Source organism: Musa acuminata, chromosome BXJ1-5 (assembly GCF_036884655.1).
Source record: "Musa acuminata AAA Group cultivar baxijiao chromosome BXJ1-5, Cavendish_Baxijiao_AAA, whole genome shotgun sequence".
NCBI classification, from domain to species: domain Eukaryota; kingdom Viridiplantae; phylum Streptophyta; class Magnoliopsida; order Zingiberales; family Musaceae; genus Musa; species Musa acuminata.
In genome coordinates this window covers 47078396-47095992 of record NC_088331.1, presented here as the reverse complement: position 1 = coordinate 47095992, position 17597 = coordinate 47078396, and the positions used below count along the sequence as shown (strand labels likewise).

Below are 17597 nucleotides of genomic sequence, written 5' to 3'. Positions count from 1 at the left end.
ACTTACGGAGTAGTCATAGGCTCATAATATGCGAGCATCAAGACCTGAAAAAGGATGGATGATGGATAAGAAAAGTTCTTTTATTTTTTTTGAGAAAAAAAATAAAATGTATCATGCAGAAACCTAAATACAAGAGTTCAAGTAATTTTTTTTATGCGAAGGATAAGTGATAAGGACGAGATTTGATCATAGGATTTTGTTATCAATAATCAAAGCATTTACTGGCTAAAATAGTTGACATCCTCCCAATCTAGGTTTTTAACAAGAGAATAATTTATTAAAACTTGCAAAAAATGAGAATGTATTATTTCCATTGTGAGGAATCATGCTCCATTTCATGTTGTTCCTAGAGAAAGCTATTGTTCTTCAACAGTAGCTGAAAGGAGGAGGAAATGGCCTGAGGCTCAGTTGTTGCTGCAAGGACAAAAGCACTGAAGAATCTGATGCACTCTTGGGTTTGCAGCTGTAATGCAGATTAGGATGAAGATCACCTCAATGATACCTAAAAGGGAATAAATTAAATATTTATAACTATGATATTCTAATCCACAGCTGGATAGGACCTGAAGATGAGGTGATGTATTGAGAAAAATGGAGTCTGATCAATTAATCACTGCCTCAAAGCAGAAAGCAACACTAACTGGTTCAAAGAACTAAAATACAGAACCTCTAGGAGTAAAACTTCTTCCAGTCCTATCAGATAAAGACTGTAATCCCTGTTCTGGAGTTCCAATTGCAGTCCTTTGTTAAAAGAAGTGAATGCACCAAACAAGGGATTGCATAATGTGGGTTTCAATTTTTTTGATAATATTCCGATGAACTAAAGAAAAAGCAGATTCCGATTCCGAAAAAGCAGATTCAGAAGTGAATGCACCAAAAAACACTTTCCTAAAAATATTTGAATATATATATATATATATAATATTTTTAAATTTGATCTAATATACATCTGACAGGTAAGAATACAAAAAACTTTTTTTTTTTTTTGTATGGGTCACTTATAATTTTAAAGTGAGATATACAACATTCACAGGACAAACATATTTTTATGCTCTCCATTGAACACAAGGGCAGTGAAGAACACTGCCATGCTAACATCTCAACACAAATCTAGATATATTGCTTCTTTCAAGTTTCCCTTTCACATACATACAAGATTGAAGGTGCAAGAAGCAATTATTGATGGGTTATGCAGACATGATTTCAAGTCCTTCATGTTACTACCACTTGAGCTGCTGCAAGCCTTGCAATTGGTACCCTGCAAAACAACCAGATCTTATTGCTCTCTTTGTTTTTCCTCCAATATGATGTCAAGCAGATTGATATTTATTGTTCATCAATTGTATCTGCCTGTGCATCAACAACTGAACAAGTGGCAAAAGCATGGAACTATGAGTTGTGGATCCAAAGAGTGTAGCAGAACCTGAAGGGGGAGCATGAGACATAGTCCAGCCCAACTTGTGCAAAGAAAGCAACTGATGAAGGCTCTCCACCATGTTCTCCACAGATCCCTATCTGTTCAGAAGACAGACACACACATTCATGTAAGAGCTCTCCTTTTCTTGGGCAAGATTTGAAGCTACAGCACTGTTAAGAGTGTACAAACTGGCCACAGCTTGCACACTTGATGATACTCACCTTTAAATCAGGCCGAGTTCTTCGGCCTCTTTCGACAGCAACTTTAATGAGCTGACCTACCCCTTTCTGATCAAGAACCTGAATCAACAAAAAAAAACTATATATAGATGTAGACCTGTACATAACTAGAATAATCTTTCGAAAAAAAAACCGAAAAAAAAAAGATTAGACATCTTAGGTTGGCAAGAGTTCAAAAAGGACTCGAAATTTTTTATCAAAGTACTAGAGATTCAAAGTTGGTTAGAATGCATTCATAAACTCCTAAATCAATTACGACAATTATGAATGCTCAAGTGAAGTACAGAAAAAAAACCTTCATTTTTTTATTCATTATGATAAAGTAATTAGCTTTCATACTGGAATGCTATTTAAAGATTCATCTTACTGCTTGATTGAGTTTCTTTCATCCTGTTCCAAGTTCACAAGAAAGACAGTTTTTCTTCGTTTTAATCCCAAAGTCTAAATCATATTTGACAATCAAGTGGAAAATTATCATATTGTTACTTGTGCCGAGACACGAAAACTTTCCATATTGTCGATTGTGTCATGACACAAACCTTATAATGAGATAGATGCTTGCGAAAAAGCTTTACCTCAAAGGGATCACTTTGGAGGATGCCCTCGGATAAGTAGATTGGCAAAAACTTGCCAACATCATCCCTACTGTAACCAAATGTCATTTGTGTGAGATCATTTGTTCCGAAAGAGAAGAACTCTGCCTGTTCAGCAATCTGCCAACACGCAATTTAACACGGTAAGACGAAGCAATCAGAACTATATCTGTTTCTGCTCGCGTAATTATTGCTAGTTAACTTGAACAACCAATTTCTACTGTAAAAGTCACTATCATTTAGCCATATGACTAACCAAGAACAGTCCTCATTCATCAGAAAAATTATGAAATGATTATATCGGCCAGGATGTAAACTTATGCAAATTGATTAACCTCTAAAGGAATACATAGCTATGAGTGTGCAATTTACCTCATCTGCGATAAGAGCAGCCCTGGGAACTTCAATCATAGCTCCTGACTTGTAGCTTATGGATGTTCCCAACTCGGAGAAAACTTTCTGCGCTATCTTCTGTATCAGACTCATTTGATGTTCATATTCCTGACAATCCAACAGCACCACCGGTTAGACGATGCAGGGTCAAGCGGCACACTTATCTGTTATCATATCTCACCATAATGATGCTACAGCATCTCTCACAATCTACATATGATTCAGAAATAAAATGTGCAGTAATAGTAGTTGGATATGAAAATTTTCTTTTTCTTTAAAAAATCCTCAGTTTTCTAGCAGCTTTCAACATGAAAATAGTGAATATTTCTGATCCAAAAGAAAGATACTGAGTTTTTGAAAAATCATTAGCTTTTAAGAACTTTTTTGCGACTCGATGCCAGGATTTATTCTCCTCATCTTTTTCCCTTTTTTTCCTACTTACATTTGCCCATGGTAGCTAATGAACAAGTATCGACATTAATGAGAATGGATATGTAGGAACACTTTCTTCTTAGCTAAAAATACTTAAAATGACAGAAAGATAAGAATAGGTTCATACCTGAGGTGTTCCGATGAGAGGTACCATTATCTCTGGAAATACTTTGATCCCTTGTTTGCTCACAGAAATAGCAGCTTCGAATATAGCTCGCACTTGCATCTCAGTCAACTCGGGGTATGAAATGCCAAGCCTAATAGAGAATTCTCTTAGTTCATCGATAATTATTAGCATATTAACAATGACATCACCGAAACAGTGCCATATTTTCATAACACAGGATTTGTTTAACAAATTCTGAATCACTGTACAACTGAGAAAAAAAATTCAGAGAACAAAGGCACACAATTATGAAATTTTAAGACAATGGGTATGAAAGTCCACAACCTTTGAATATAACAATCAGGAAAAAGCAGACAAGACTCCAAAAATTATGTGGTATTGTCACATGTGAGAACAAGTGAAAGGAAAATTTCAATAACTAGAAGTAATTACAAGCTAATCGAATTGCAGTGCACTGTTAACCAGTTGAAGTATCATATCGAATCTTACCTGCAACCGCGGAAACCAAGCATGGGATTTACTTCAGAGAGCTTTTCTACTCTTGTAAGGATTTCCTCTTCTTTTATGCCAATTTCAGAAGCCAGTTCACCGACAATATCCTCGAGATTACCCTCTGGAAGAAACTCATGGAGTGGAGGATCCAGCAGGCGAATAGTCACCGGAAGCCCTTCAAGTCAGCAGCAGAGATGAAAGATAAGGTAAAAGCTCCAATTAGATGTAATTTAGCTCACAAGTGATCAAAGATTTGGTTGGACAACCAAGGCCATGTAGAATGAGACAGACACCAAACTTTTTGGCAGGTGCCAAAATAGTGATACTATGATAACCAGGGTGATGATGTACATAGTTTCGATTAGTTCGACATACAAAATTATTAGTGAAGTCCTGGGGAGGCCATAATTGACTATATGTTGTATACATAATATCAATATATAAAACATGTAACAACAGAGTCCGAAAAATATGTGAGAATTCAACTTCATTTGTTCCTTAAATGTTGAAACCAACCATCCATGGCATGAAATATTCCTTCAAAGTCCGATTTCTGATAGGGCAAGAGAAGGTCCAACGCCCGTTGCCTCTGTTCAGAATTTGCTGCCATTATCATTTCTCGGACGGCCTTTATCCTTTCATCCGAAGAAAAGAACTGAGGAACAATAGATGTCAAACACCAAAATGAACCTGTGAGTACAGTGGTAAAAGCTTCAAGACAATGTCAAGCAACAGCAATGCTTTCAACTTCATATTGCACTACATGATCACTCAAACATGTCCTTAGCTTTATTCTGTCAATGTTCATGTCAGAACAAGGATTAAGCAATTTCAAATGGAACAAGAAAACCAAATTAATGACAACCTAAAATATTTATATGATTAGTAAGGCAAGTGCAGCATCATCCATTTAGCAATAGTGTTACTCATCTTAGCTGAGGAGAACTGCACACTAAACTAACCATATGCTCAGTCCTACAGAGTCCAATCCCTTGTGCACCATTATTTATTGCTGCCAATGCATCATCAGGTGTATCAGCATTTGCCATGACCTGCATAGTACAAAGCATAATAATCTTGAATGAAAATAATCAAGCCAAGTGACAGGTGAATCTTGAGAAAGAATATGGTTCATAGACCAACAAAACAATCTTAAATTGTTTCTCAGACTTCCAGTGGAGTACTAATAGCATACTTGAAACTCTTTGACTTAGAAATGATACCTTTAGTTGCCTTATCTCATCAACCCATGACATGAAGGTTCCTAAGTCGCCACTCGGAGCTGGTGGAACAAGCGGTTGCCTTCCTAAAATTACTTCTCCTGTCGATCCATTGAGTGATAGCCAATCACCTTCGTGTATCATCTTGTCTCCGGCCACCACCACCTGGAAGAGACACAAAATCAAACAACAATGATGATGTAGGTTCTACATGTTCTTCTTTTCACAGTGTTAAATCTTATTAAAGCAATGAGAAATGATCAACCATGTTTGCCAACGAGGTCATTGATCATGACAGCCATCAAGGATACTGATACACCTCATTCACCATTTTTGAGACATGGCTTACCTTAGCTGCATCATTTACATGGATATCGGAGCAGCCGGAGACACAGCACTTTCCCCACCCCCGCGCTACGACAGCTGCATGGGAAGTCATGCCACCTCTAGCTGTTAGAATTCCTTCGGCTGCGTGCATGCCTCCGACATCCTCTGGGCTCGTCTCTGTCCTCACCTTCACATATGGACCAAGTATCACCGGTGATCGAAAGATCTCCATGCTTGATTGAATACAAACATTGATCACAACTATTTGGGACGATTTGGATTTATCGTCATCTAAATGTCTTCCTAAAAACTTCAAACAAAATTCAACCTTTCCAGAAGTAAATGACAGAAATCAAGACAAAGTTGCAGTTAGTCTAGCCTTGACATCAATGAATAAGATCATTCACCAAGAAGAAAGCCAAGCCAAGGACTTTGGAAGGTGATCCATGATCAGAAATGTCGCAAGGATAAAGATGAATGATCGATGGCATCTAACAGGAGACATCTAATGAGAATATTAATGCACACAAATAAGAATCTCAGTGAACAAGAAAGAATATCTTCAGTTCTGAACTGAAGGTATTCAAAAACATCAAAGCCTATGTGACAAGGAACATGACTCACCAAAATAACAGCCTTTCCTTGAGCATGCCATGCTTCTGCATCATCAGCAGTGAATACAATTTGACCGACTGCAGCTCCTGGTGATGCAGGCAACCCTGTTGCAATCACTTTATCCTTGTAAGCAGCTGGATCTTCAAACTAGACAAAACAAGAAGAAAGTAAAACAGAGAGATACATCAGGGTTTGATTGTGATAATACACATGCAAGTCACAGGCCAGCAATAGAACATGCTTACACCATCCCACATGTTTGACCACACATAGCACTTGGTTTTGATCAATATCTTGTATCCCAATGGATTCAAAAGAACAAACCATAATAATCTTGGAGTAATTGGATACGGGGGTTAATAAGTTCGTTTGATCCTTGGTGTAATTGGAATTCACTCACTGCTCTTCCTCAACATGTACCTGTGGATGAAGAAGTTGCTCCAGGTGACATGGCTCCACCATCTTAATGGCAGAACGAGTGTCGACAAGGCCTTCTTTGACCATGTCAACCGCAATCTTCACTGCACCTTGCCCTGTTCGCTTTCCTGTTCTGCATTGCAGCATCCAAAGCCTGTTTTCCTGTACAGTAAACTCGATATCCTGCAAATAGCGAAGAAACAAACACCATAGAAGTTCAAAAATCAAGTGAGAAACATTGTGGAGTTGAAAGAGATTTCAGAATCTAACCATCATTTCATTGTAATGCCGTTCTAGAATCTCACAGTTCTCCGCTAGCTCAGAGTAAGGTTCTGGCAGGCACTCTTGCATGGCGCCCAGATCTCGTGGAGTTCTGATTCCAGCAACTACATCCTCTCCCTGGAAAGAAAAGGTAGGAGATGTCACTAAAACCCATAGATCTACCTTCGTAACAGGGCAATGCTTTTGGCGCATCAGCTTAACCAATCAAGACGCGCAGTACCTGAGCATTGACGAGGAACTCCCCGTAGAGCTTCTTCTCGCCGGAGCTCGGGTTCCTGGTGAAGAGCACCCCGGTCCCTGAGCTGTCCCCCATGTTCCCAAACACCATGCACTGCACGTTCACGGCCGTCCCCCGGAGCCCCTTAATCCGGTTGATGCTTCTGTACTTCTTCGCTCTCGGGCTGTTCCATGAATCAAAGACGGCGATCACCGCCAGATACAACTGCCTCCTTGGATCTGCATCAAAGATTCAAACTTGTGGCCGCACCGCGAGCTGAGCGGGAAAGTGGAGCTCAAACTTGTACCTGTGGGAAACTGCTCTCCCTTGGCTTCGATGTACACGTTCTTGTACTGCGCCACCAGTTCTTTGAGATCGGCGGCGGTGAGGTCGGTGTCGTCCTTGACGCCTTTTGCCGTCTTCAAGGCTTCCAGTTGTTCTTCGAAGAGCGAGTGAGGTATCCCCATGACCTTCAAATGCCATGCGAGAGAGAGCGCGTCATTGCCATGACGTAACAGAGGAGCAAGATTCAAGGTCGACTAATGGAAACGATTGACCAGTAAATATCCTGCTTAATATCACTGTCGCTTATTAGTCCTGCTTCAAGCAGCAGAGCAGAGCGGAGAACATCGACTTACGACGTTCCCGAACATGTCCAAGAAGCGGCGGTAGGAGTCGTAGGCGAACCTTTCGCCGCTCTTCACCGCCAGCCCGGCCACCACCTCGTCGTTGAGACCCAGGTTGAGCACCGTGTCCATCATCCCGGGCATCGACACCTGCACAGACGCATCAGTACACGTTATACGACCACACGATGTATTCCTGATTCAGACGAGCGCCGTCGTCGACGATACCGCGGCGCCGGACCGGACGGAGAGGAGGAGCGGCTTGTAAGGATCGCCGAGTCGAGACCCCATGTCCTCCTCCACCGTACTCAGAGATTCGAGCATATCCTCCCAGAGGCCGGCTGGGAGCTCGTGGCCGCCCTCCTGGTACTCGTGGCAGGCCTCCGTCGACACCGTCAGCCCCGGCGGCACCGACAAACCGATGCTCGCCATCTCCGCCAGGTTCGCTCCTTTCCCACCCAGCTGTTAAGTTCAGAACCACATACACATGTAATCTGTTTCTATTCATACACGAAGCTTTGGTTGGATGGAACAGTGGCATGAATGCATGCGCTCACCAAAGCCTTCATGTTCTTGTTGCCTTCGCTCTTCCCCTTGCCGAAGGTAAACACCCTCTGAGAACGTAGATTAGCAGGCGCCATCGGTGGATCAACACAGGTAGAAATCGATGTCTAGTGTTTCAGCGTGAGGTCAGGGTTTGATGAGCTCACCATTTATAGGCGGTGGCGAGAGGGAGATGCGACCTGCAGGATAAAGACCATGAGGTGGAGGCGATAGCGTGGACATCTTTCCCGTCGACCGAGCGCAGCGCAACATGCACGCAGACGTGTGGGCGAGAGGGCACGACGAGCGAGCGCTGAGGGGCGGCCGTGTGCCGCCACGGTAGCGGGACCCACCTGATGCATCCAGCGGCGGGACCCACCAGACGTCTCGGTGGGACCCTGGTACGAAACCCTCCGGCTGGTGACGTTAAACGTCGGGGCGGATGAGGGTCGGGTTCAGACGTCTCGACCGATGGATACGTACGTCGTCTACGTCATGTAATCGGAGCTTCGAAATATCCAGTAGCAACAACGCACACTGAGGGCTTTCTTCTTGCTCTCGATTCACTTGGACAAGATTGGATGGGGCTCTGCACAAATTGATGGATCGGACCTCACTATATATATATATATATATATATATATATATATATATATATATATATATATATATATATATATATATATATATATATTATAATAATAATAATAATAATAATAATACTAAGTGAACAAGGAATCCAACCTATAAGTTTCAGAATAGATCACATTATTGGCAGATGATGAAAATAATCCAAATCCATATATTTCTTTCTTATTTTATCTGTTTACTCACTTCATTTCTTGATGTTTTTCTTGTGTAGTGATCAAGAGTGGGTATTAAAAATTATGAAGAATTTGTTGTGACAGGAATAATATTATCGTAATATGTATTTATACATATGAGAGAGATATTTTTCTTAAATACTTAAGTCATGTATTTAAATAATATACTTAAATTTATGATTGATTTTTAAATCATAGATTTATTGGGAATTAGAATATGTAAAGAATGTAACTTCATATTTATCTCTATCATAATATTCTATTATGTCTCCTCCCGTGACCGAGGGATTTTATGATGAAGTCTGCTAATAAGTTTAAAGTATGGATGTGAGGAACATATATTTGATGTCTGACAACTTGATTTCTGTTAAAGTGGAAGTCGATGACAATATGTTTCATGGGAGAGTGGAACACGATAACGACGCTTAAGTAGGTGGCACCATTATTATCATATTATATATATATATATATATATATATATATATATATATATGAGTGTATTGGGATATAGTACCAAGTTCATGTGGTAGATTGGTGACTCAATCAAGTCTTGCAATAGTTACTCCAACAAATAATAGATGTAGATGCTCTATCATAAGTGTTGTCATGAAGATAAAATAATAAGTATTTATGAATAAGAATTGAAAGTTCATTTAAGAGAGTTCAATTAAGATATCACAAAATACGTTTTAGTGTAGACTAATACCTAATGGAAGGTTGATTAAATTATGATAATTTATTAATTATAAATAAAATGTTTGGATGTGTGTAAGATAAATATTATATGGAAACATATACTTGTTGGTACAATACGAGATCTATACTAGAGCTGTCATCATATAATTTGAATCATTTAGTAATGAAGAGTGAGGTTATGACTTAATTGATATTCTGTATGTTCATCTTTAATAATGAACAGAGCGTTGTATAATAACCATCGCTCAAAAATTTGAATCAAATAACGTTGACGGTTTCGTTAGAACTAAATTGGTTGATTCTAAGATAGGTGATGGTTTGATGATCTCATAGGAAGTTCTATAAATGCAAGAGGATGTACTGCTCGTACACCACTAAGTGGGGGTTACTTGGGTCATGTTATATATGCTTTGGCTAAACCTATTGATGGTATAGATCTAATTTTAGTTTATGGTAATCTCGATTAATTAAATCTTCTACCCCCGAGTATGATCTCAAATATATTTTTTTTCTAGATAAGAAAAGTCTAGAATGTGTGAGCATTACTTCCACTTTTAGAAAACGACTTAATGTTCATATGTGTTTACGAAGAATCGATTTGTCAATTACTTACAAAATTATTGATCTCCATATAATTATTTTTTATGATAATTATATCATCTACATAGACTAATAGATACATAATATATCTATTTTATTATTGTAGGAATTAAGAAGTGTCAAATTTGAAGTTGACGAAACTGACTTATATAAAAAACAAGCAAAGTTTGATATATCAAGCTCTTTGAGCTTGGTAAAGTCTATAAATAATTTTTCATAGTTTATAAACATGGTTTGGATACGATGAAATCAATGAGTTGCTACATAAAAATATCTTTAGTCAAGGTCCCCTATAAGAAAACATAGTTAATATTCAATTGGCATATATACTAGTTTTGAGTTATAGTCTGAGTGGAATTATCATTGGTTTAATAACTAGACTAAACGTCTCTATAAAATCAACACATAATTATTGGTAAAATCGCTTGGCTACTAGACATACTTTGTATCTTGCAATAGATTCATCTATGTTCCATTTAATTTAAAAGATCTACTTATACTCAATAATATTTTGAATGAGATAAGATGATTCAAGGGTCTATGTAACATTATGGAGTAAGACATCATATCATTATACATGACTTTATGCCAATGTAGATATTTTTGAGCCTAAATGATGGTTATGGGTTCAATAGACATAGATGGAGAACTTATGGTAATATAGTTATCTATGTAGCAATAATAATTTTCTCATGTATTGTTTTCATCAAAATATAAAAGACTTAGCATACGAGTACATGAGCGTGAGAATAGTTTGTAACTTGGACTATATAGCATGAAGAGATTAGTGGTGTCATAGAACTATCAATTGAAGCTTGAAACACTTGTAGAAGAAAACGATTAGACAAAACTTATAATTAAGATTTATCATTTAAATGGATTTTCCTAATATTTGTATCTTTTTTGGAATATACAGAAAAGAATAATAATCTCTTTCACTCCTGAGTCACGAGTGATGATAGGACGATCAAGAGGATGATAGAAGATAATGAACTATTACTGATTGATTGATTATGGATGTGACACACCTACCAGATGTTATGTAGTATGTGTCGATGTAGAAGCAGAAAGAATGCTCGTCAAGTAAAACTAAACAATAATAAAGAATCGTTGCAGAAATAGATCGATCACTAGATGAGATTAATTAGATCAATAAAGTAAAGTAGATTTGTTATAAAAAAAAAGAAGATCGCACTATAAAATTGATAGGAAAGAATTACACATTAGCATATGAAAAATGAGAAGTAAAAATCAAGAGCTATAAAATAGTAATAGGAAGGGCGCAGAGAAAAGGGTTTGCCAGAAGCAAGAAGAATTTAAAATTTTTGTTAAATAACTTTTGTTATCATAGATTTTCTTCGATTATATACTTAAATAATATATTTAATTATGATTGATTCGAAACAAGGATGGAATTCTTGATGCTGATATGACCCGTATGTGAAGTTGTATATGAATAGATCGAAGGGCGAAGTAATCTTGTCAAGCAGGATGAGAATCTTGGTCAGGCTATTGTTGATCATTTGAGAGATGTCAGAGGACAGGAACTTGTGTTGCTTGTTCATTAGAGAGAGAGAAAGAGACACGGAGGGACCAAACTACGCCACAACCATCTCTGTCATTGACTCCTTCGGAAAGGCGAGCTCCAGATTTGTGGTTTCCTATCACAGGAAGCCAATCGAAGGTGGCTAACACTTGTTTTTGCCTGGATGGGCTGAGGTGCTCTGCCACATCCCAAGAACCCAACCGGTCATTCCAGCATAGAGAGAGAGAGAGAGAGAGAGAGAGAGAGAGAGAGAGTGGAGATGGTAAGAGGATAGGCTGTAAAGAGAGAAGCGAGGATAGTAGCAAAAGAGGAAAGGGGCGATTGATGACGGATGGTGATGACAATTTATGGCCGAACTTAAAAGCAGCAAGTAAGACGGTGAGTGATTTCTCCGCACCAATAAATTCCCTCCAACGCTGTTGAATCTCCGTGCGATCCCTTCTTCCATGTTGTTCTTGCTGTTATCTTTTCCTCAGAAGCGGTGAAGAAGAAACCGGGTCCCTGCGAGCAGAGGAGACAACATGGAGTCGAGTAACTTGCAGAGGAGATACATTGACTTCACATCAACCCTCTTCCGCGAGGTACAGAGATCATGTCTTGCTACTACTTCATTTCTTTGGGTTTTTGTGATGTTCCTCTAAATCTGTGTTTGGTGACGGAGAAGGGGTTTCTGGATAGCCAGTACACACAGCTGCAGCAGCTGCAGGATGAGAGCAACCCCGACTTTGTTACGGAGGTCGTCACTCTTTTCTTTCAAGATTCTGAGAAGCTTCAGGATGAACTAAGCAGGACGCTGTGAGTGATCTGGTCCACGGACTCCTGTCTTGCCGTTGTATTCCGCATGATTTGTGTTTGGGTTCATCCTCCGCCATATGTTTGGGTGCAATCTCCGCAGAGATCAGGAGGTCGTGGACTTCAAGAAGGTGGCTGCTCATGTGCACCAGTTAAAAGGCAGCAGTGCCAGGTTCTTAACACCACCATGAAATTAGAGCCCAGAATGCATGTTTGAGATCCTTGTGGTTTGTCTTGATTCATTTCTGTGATCATTAGCATTTTGACAAAGCCACCACTGATCTACCGTGGCTCAGTTGCATGCCGATCCCTGTGTAAGCGAGATAATAATAATAATCAGCATGAGATACTGAACTTGGGTTCTTCCATCGAACAGCATAGGTGCTCAGAGAGTCAAGAATGTCTGCATGGCCTTCCGCATCTGCTGCGAGGAGATGAACCGAGAAGGGTCAGCATGCGATCTCTCGAAATACATGATTCTTGTTCTTGGTCGCCACCGAGTTCACCGTAGGACTCGCCTTGTTGCAGGTGCCTCAGATGTCTGCAGCAAGTGCGGCAGGAGTATTTCCTGGTGAAGAGCAAGCTGGAGACTCTGTTCCTGGTAAGTGTGCTTAAAAGCTCTTCTTTCGGGGGTTCCAATCCAACCACGCCTTTGTGACGTTGTCTGTGTGTTGGACGAAAGCTGGAGCAGCAGATCGTGGCCGCCGGTGGATCCATCCCAATAATGTGGTAGCAGTCCTTGCGAAGCCAGGTGTTGATAGGGCGCGGCGCAGGAAGAGTTGGCGAAGCTGTTTGTTCGCTTGCTGTCAAGCCATGTTTTGTTATGCTCTGCTTTCGCAGTTCCCTTTTGGCCCACTCGTGAGAGGATGCCATCATGACTCAACAAACAAAAAACCTTTGGGTGTTAGATCTGTACGCACCATCTTGTTTCCCATCTCTGTACTTGTGATGATACACGATACTTGGTTTCTAACCATTAGAGAGAATCAAAGAGGTTGCTAAGTCAAAAAAGTCCCACCTTTCTCCATCAGTACTACTTGATTGATGCGAAGAGTGGAAGCATCGAGCGTGGCATTACCGAGAAACCAGTTCCCCGGTGAAGTAATGCGCAGGTTGTCTGTCGAGGGAAGGTAGGTGGATGAGTCTTCGACGCATAACGAGAGCCAGGCGTGCCGGAGAGCAGCTGCAGCGAAGCTGCCAAGAAGGGGGTCTGACATGCGTAAAAAGATGACAAAGAAGAGCCCCATTATTGCTTGTGACAGCTTAACCTCTGGCTGTTCTCTGACGCCTTCTTTCCCTACGGCCACCTTAGCTGTTCCATGAATCCATCCATCGTAACTTCCTTGAGCAATGTTCAAGACAGTGTAGCGTATGCAGAAGATGCTTCAGAGATATTAGTCCCAGGACGGGATGGAAGAAAGGATCTTTTTCCTCTGTTGAAGCCAGGATAACAAGCAAAGGCAGTCCAAGACTTGGAACACTATGAGCTGTCACGGGGAAACTGCAAGTGCCAACGTTGTGTGTCTAAACACTTTGCAGACTCCAATCATGAGATGAGACGATGAACACAAGACGAACGATATTAATGAATCAAAACACATTAGCAGAGAATGGAGGATACAAATCAAGAGAACTTAGGCGAGAGGTAGAAGAACAAGAGGGCATCTTCATACTGAAAGACATACATGGATAAGAACAACACTTTTGAATGTTCAACCATGTTGTTATAATCAATATTGTTACAGCATTAGCCAGTTCGGTCCCGGCAATCCATCCCAGCAAGATCGACATGGTTCTTTGCCTTTTGGAACCTCAATATACAACATGATTCGGTATGGACTTTTGGAACCTCAATATACAACATGATTTGGTATGGACACATTAGTCCATCCAAGAAACAAAGTTTCTTCCATGAACTCAGAAGCATCTCCATGCCGCCGTGTCGAAATGGATCATGCTGAATAATATTGAGAATTTGTTAGAACAATCTTTTAAACTTGAGACACAGAATTCAAACCAAGCCAAAGAAACCATCTTAATCTAATTTCATGTGCATCCCATGAATCAGAACCAAAACTAAGTCTGACCGTATGCAAGCAGTAGCAGCGGCGGCAATTATCCAAATGCATGTCGTCGGTGCCGAGCAGACGAAGTAAACAAGCCGCAAGCAGTATAAGTCAAGCTTCCGATGTACGTAGTCAAGTCGGGAAGGTATCAAGAGTTGTGCACTCACTGCACGTTAGCCATGACAAAGTTCTTGATCTCATCCATCACTTGGTAAAAATGATCAGTGTTTGGCAACAAGTAGAATCCGATGGTGGCCTGTTCCCGGTACACAAGCTTCACAGAATGGCCGGCCTTCTTCAACCCTTCGGCATACGCCAATTGCCAGTCCTGAACAAGATCCAATCCTGCCGCTATAATGAGGCTCTTTGTGAAGGGAAGACCATCCAGCTTCGCTGCGTTGGGGCCGAAGGGATTGCAAGCCGGGTGGTCTCTATCTGCCCCCTCGGGGAGATACGCTTTCCAATACCAATCTCTGTCCCTAATAGTGACGAAGTATTTGCCGTCCAACCTCTTCTCTGACTCCGTCCTACAGTTTCCACCAAACATGGGGTTAAGGAGAATGTTGCCGGAGACCTCGATTCCTGACTCCGCTGCCCTGATGGCCACATGGTGTGCGATGTTTCCTCCAGAACTGTCCCCTGCGAGGAACACCCGAAACTTGGCATCCTTTCCGCTTTGAAGCCACGGCTCCGCAGAAGCCCACTTAAGGGCAGCCCACCCATCGTCGTAAGCGCAGGGATACTTGTACTCGGGTGACCGGCGGTAATTGACGGACACGACGACTGCGCCGCATAAGGAGACGAACCGGCGGCAGAGTGAGTCGTAGATGGCGCTGTTGGATGAGGAATGGGCAAAACTTCCGCCGTGGAAGAAGATGATGACCGGAAAGGGGTCAGCAGAGGGCGGCTGATAGAGGTCGGCGAGGAGAGGAACGGCGGCTGAGGTGGAGGGGGCAGGGCGGTAGATGCGTGAAAGCAGTTTACTGGTGCGGCCGATGAGGACATCGAACGAGATGACGCCATTGACAGGGGTGGCATTGGCAGGGACCTTGCGGTCGAGGAATTCGGCGAGGTGGCGGTCGAAGGTGCCGTCGGGGCGGCGCAGCATGTTGTAGGCCAGCTTGAAGTTGGAGATGAGGACCCAGGTGTTGAGGGGAACCGCCATCTGTGTGGGCATCAAACACAGCGATGAGGAAGTGAGATCAACAAACGGATCAGGCAGGCTTTGTGGGGTTCAGCTTTTGGCTTTTCATCAATTATAGGAGGAACTGTGGATTAAAGCTTCGATCTTTTTCGCATTCCCGGGAAGAGGGCAGCTCCTAGTGATCGCAAAAGCGTTTGTTTTTTTGCTTTTACCTGATCAAAATCTATGAGAGGAGAAAACAAGATGACATCAATGGGGTTTCTGTATCTCTTTCATCCATCTCAGATAAAGATAGGAACTTTGTCACCGGAATTCAACGCACAGGGGGAAGGAACACCGCGTGAGAGGACACAGCAGATGGGAATCGATTCAAAGCCATCAAAGCTCTGGCCTTTTGCCGAATTAAACCATAGGAAATCGTCAGGGAGCAAGATAAGGACCAAGTGGCGAAACCCTAACACTAAATCGCCAGAATCGCGTCGAACCCATCGAAATCAGAGCTCTATATCTAATGCAGAAGGCAGAAGGGAAAACGAGGTCAAACAAAAGAGAGTGGGTACCTTGGACTCATTGGCATTAACCTCGTTGCTTCCGGCCATATTGAAACCGAGCTCAGCAGTCGGTCAAGAGAAGGAAGCAGATCCGGAATAGCATCAAAATCAAAGAAAGCTCTCTCCTTTCCGAGTGACACGGGCTCCAAGCATCGAACGTCGACTCCTTCCTCTTCCGGGAACCCTGTTTCGGTTTTCCCGACCTCCACTCCCGCTAGTCCTCGCGGAAAATAGTGACCTTTCGCGATCCAAAGGAGCAGACCCACAAGCAAGCGAAATGGCAGAAAGAGATGGACCAAGACGGGGGCGAGGGGGCGAAGCAACGCCAACCGGTGCGGAGGAATGGAGGAGATTGAATGGAGCACGCGAGGAGGGTAGAAGGGAGGCGACCAGAGAGAGAGAGAGATGGAGGAGACGACAAATAGGGAAGGCCGAGGCGTCATAATAAATGAGCACTCCGCGGAGTCGTACCCACTATTGTACCCAGCGGTAGATAAGACAGAGTCCACTTAAATATTACATCGAAGAAAGGCTGTTTCTCTCCCGTTCGTCTTCTTCTTGTTGAGTGCAGAGAGTGAGAAGCTCTGTATGACAAAAACGCCGCCTCTGTTCTTTGACTGCTCGATTGAAGCGTCCATCGTATATGGAACCAACATGTTTCTCTGAGCCAACGGCAGCATCCCGAGTTGAGGTGGGCGAGAATTTTGCCGACACTGAACCGAGGAGGAATTATGACAGAAATCCCACCATCTCATGTACGACAACTACAGTGATGAAGACTGTTCCGTCACAATGCCAGGACAGTCATCTGAAGCCATGCACATTTGAGGTAGAAACAAAAGCCATTGTAGCCATCAGAGTGGCCTTCTCATGAGTAAAGCTAAAGTAACTATTATGCGCAGGGCAACAGTTCGCCCACCACAGGAACAATCCGTTCTCCCATGATAATGTCATCCGATCCCCCTCCGTTCTTCATCAGCAAAATTCATCCTGCCTAACCACAGAATATTCTGCAGGTCAAACCTGCCATCGATCCAGCAATAACAGCGCGCTCGACACAACACTTAACGAGATCATGGTGTTTATCCAGAAATAATTACGAGTAAAAGCTTCGAGGGAATTATAGGGGAAGATCTTGTCGGATGTCGAGTACTTTTCACCTTGTTCTCTCCGGTCACCGCCGCAGAAAGTCAACCATATCAGAGAGAGAGAGAGGAGTAGATCATTTGATGATAGTCTTAGTCGAACAAAGAGTTGGGAGTTAGAAAGAAAGGGGAGAATGATCTGAAACCATCTCAAGTAAATTTGCTTGTTCTTATGAATGCAGTCAGCAACTTATTCTGCTGCTTCCACTTAGCCAGCAACTCATCCTACTGATCCAAAGAAAGACGTCGGGATAGATGAAGGCTTCGACCTGCTCCCTCGAAGTCCTCCTTCC

General features: G+C 41.8%; 3 protein-coding genes across 6 annotated transcripts; 1 reads left to right on the top strand and 2 right to left on the bottom strand.

Annotated features, from left to right (window-relative positions):
* Positions 1-997: 997 nt before the first annotated feature.
* LOC135675185 (pyruvate, phosphate dikinase, chloroplastic-like) lies at positions 998-8065 on the bottom strand. Its single transcript, XM_065185459.1, has 19 exons — positions 7955-8065; positions 7626-7859; positions 7410-7547; positions 7079-7241; positions 6775-7010; positions 6543-6671; positions 6276-6455; positions 5865-6002; positions 5263-5427; positions 4917-5078; positions 4656-4745; positions 4210-4348; positions 3691-3868; positions 3202-3331; positions 2622-2750; positions 2232-2369; positions 1639-1716; positions 1424-1515; positions 998-1258 (listed from the first exon to the last, which is right to left on the bottom strand). Exons 1-19 carry the CDS (start codon positions 8036-8038, stop codon positions 1213-1215), a joined length of 2649 nt encoding a protein of 882 aa, XP_065041531.1. The 5' UTR covers positions 8039-8065; the 3' UTR covers positions 998-1212.
* A 3567-nt stretch (positions 8066-11632) lies between these two features.
* Positions 11633-13374, top strand: LOC135674745 (histidine-containing phosphotransfer protein 1-like). Of its 3 annotated transcripts, XM_065184879.1 has the most exons (7): positions 11650-11984; positions 12083-12187; positions 12271-12401; positions 12502-12570; positions 12775-12846; positions 12927-12999; positions 13081-13374. In XM_065184879.1, exons 2-7 carry the CDS (start codon positions 12128-12130, stop codon positions 13129-13131), a joined length of 456 nt encoding a protein of 151 aa, XP_065040951.1. In that variant the 5' UTR covers positions 11650-11984; positions 12083-12127; the 3' UTR covers positions 13132-13374. The 3 variants fall into 3 exon arrangements, with proteins under 3 accessions (XP_065040950.1, XP_065040949.1, XP_065040951.1); XM_065184877.1 differs by having other exon boundaries at positions 11637-11984; positions 12775-12999; XM_065184878.1 differs by having other exon boundaries at positions 11633-12187; positions 12775-12999.
* A 670-nt stretch (positions 13375-14044) lies between these two features.
* Positions 14045-16559, bottom strand: LOC135674744 (gibberellin receptor GID1C-like). 2 transcript variants are annotated; one of them, XR_010513680.1, is made up of 3 exons: positions 16169-16559; positions 14486-15629; positions 14045-14355 (listed from the first exon to the last, which is right to left on the bottom strand). XR_010513680.1 is itself a non-coding variant. In XM_065184876.1 (2 exons), exons 1-2 carry the CDS (start codon positions 16205-16207, stop codon positions 14628-14630), a joined length of 1041 nt encoding a protein of 346 aa, XP_065040948.1. In that variant the 5' UTR covers positions 16208-16559; the 3' UTR covers positions 14045-14627. The 2 variants fall into 2 exon arrangements, 1 of the variants encoding a protein (XP_065040948.1); XM_065184876.1 differs by having other exon boundaries at positions 14045-15629.
* Between the last annotated feature and the right edge of the window lie 1038 nt (positions 16560-17597).

Bases quoted from the DNA above. Each gene is read 5' to 3' on its own strand.
- LOC135675185 (XM_065185459.1), bottom strand. From the start codon at position 8,038: ATGGCGCCTGCTAATCTACGTTCTCAGAGGGTGTTTACCTTCGGCAAG. The intron at 7,548-7,625 runs GTATCGTCGACG...GCGTCTGTGCAG, and splicing joins CCGTCCGGTCCGGCGCCGCG to GTGTCGATGCCCGGGATGAT. The intron at 1,717-2,231 runs GTAAAGCTTTTT...TTGTTGATTCAG, and splicing joins TCCAAAGTGATCCCTTTGAG to GTTCTTGATCAGAAAGGGGT.
- LOC135674745 (XM_065184878.1), top strand. From the start codon at position 12,128: ATGGAGTCGAGTAACTTGCAGAGGAGATACATTGACTTCACATCAACC. The intron at 12,188-12,270 runs GTACAGAGATCA...GTGACGGAGAAG, and splicing joins CATCAACCCTCTTCCGCGAG to GGGTTTCTGGATAGCCAGTA. The intron at 12,571-12,774 runs GTTCTTAACACC...TCCATCGAACAG, and splicing joins TTAAAAGGCAGCAGTGCCAG to CATAGGTGCTCAGAGAGTCA.
- LOC135674744 (XM_065184876.1), bottom strand. From the start codon at position 16,207: ATGGCCGGAAGCAACGAGGTTAATGCCAATGAGTCCAAG. The intron at 15,630-16,168 runs GTACCCACTCTC...ATGCCCACACAG, and splicing joins TTAATGCCAATGAGTCCAAG to ATGGCGGTTCCCCTCAACAC.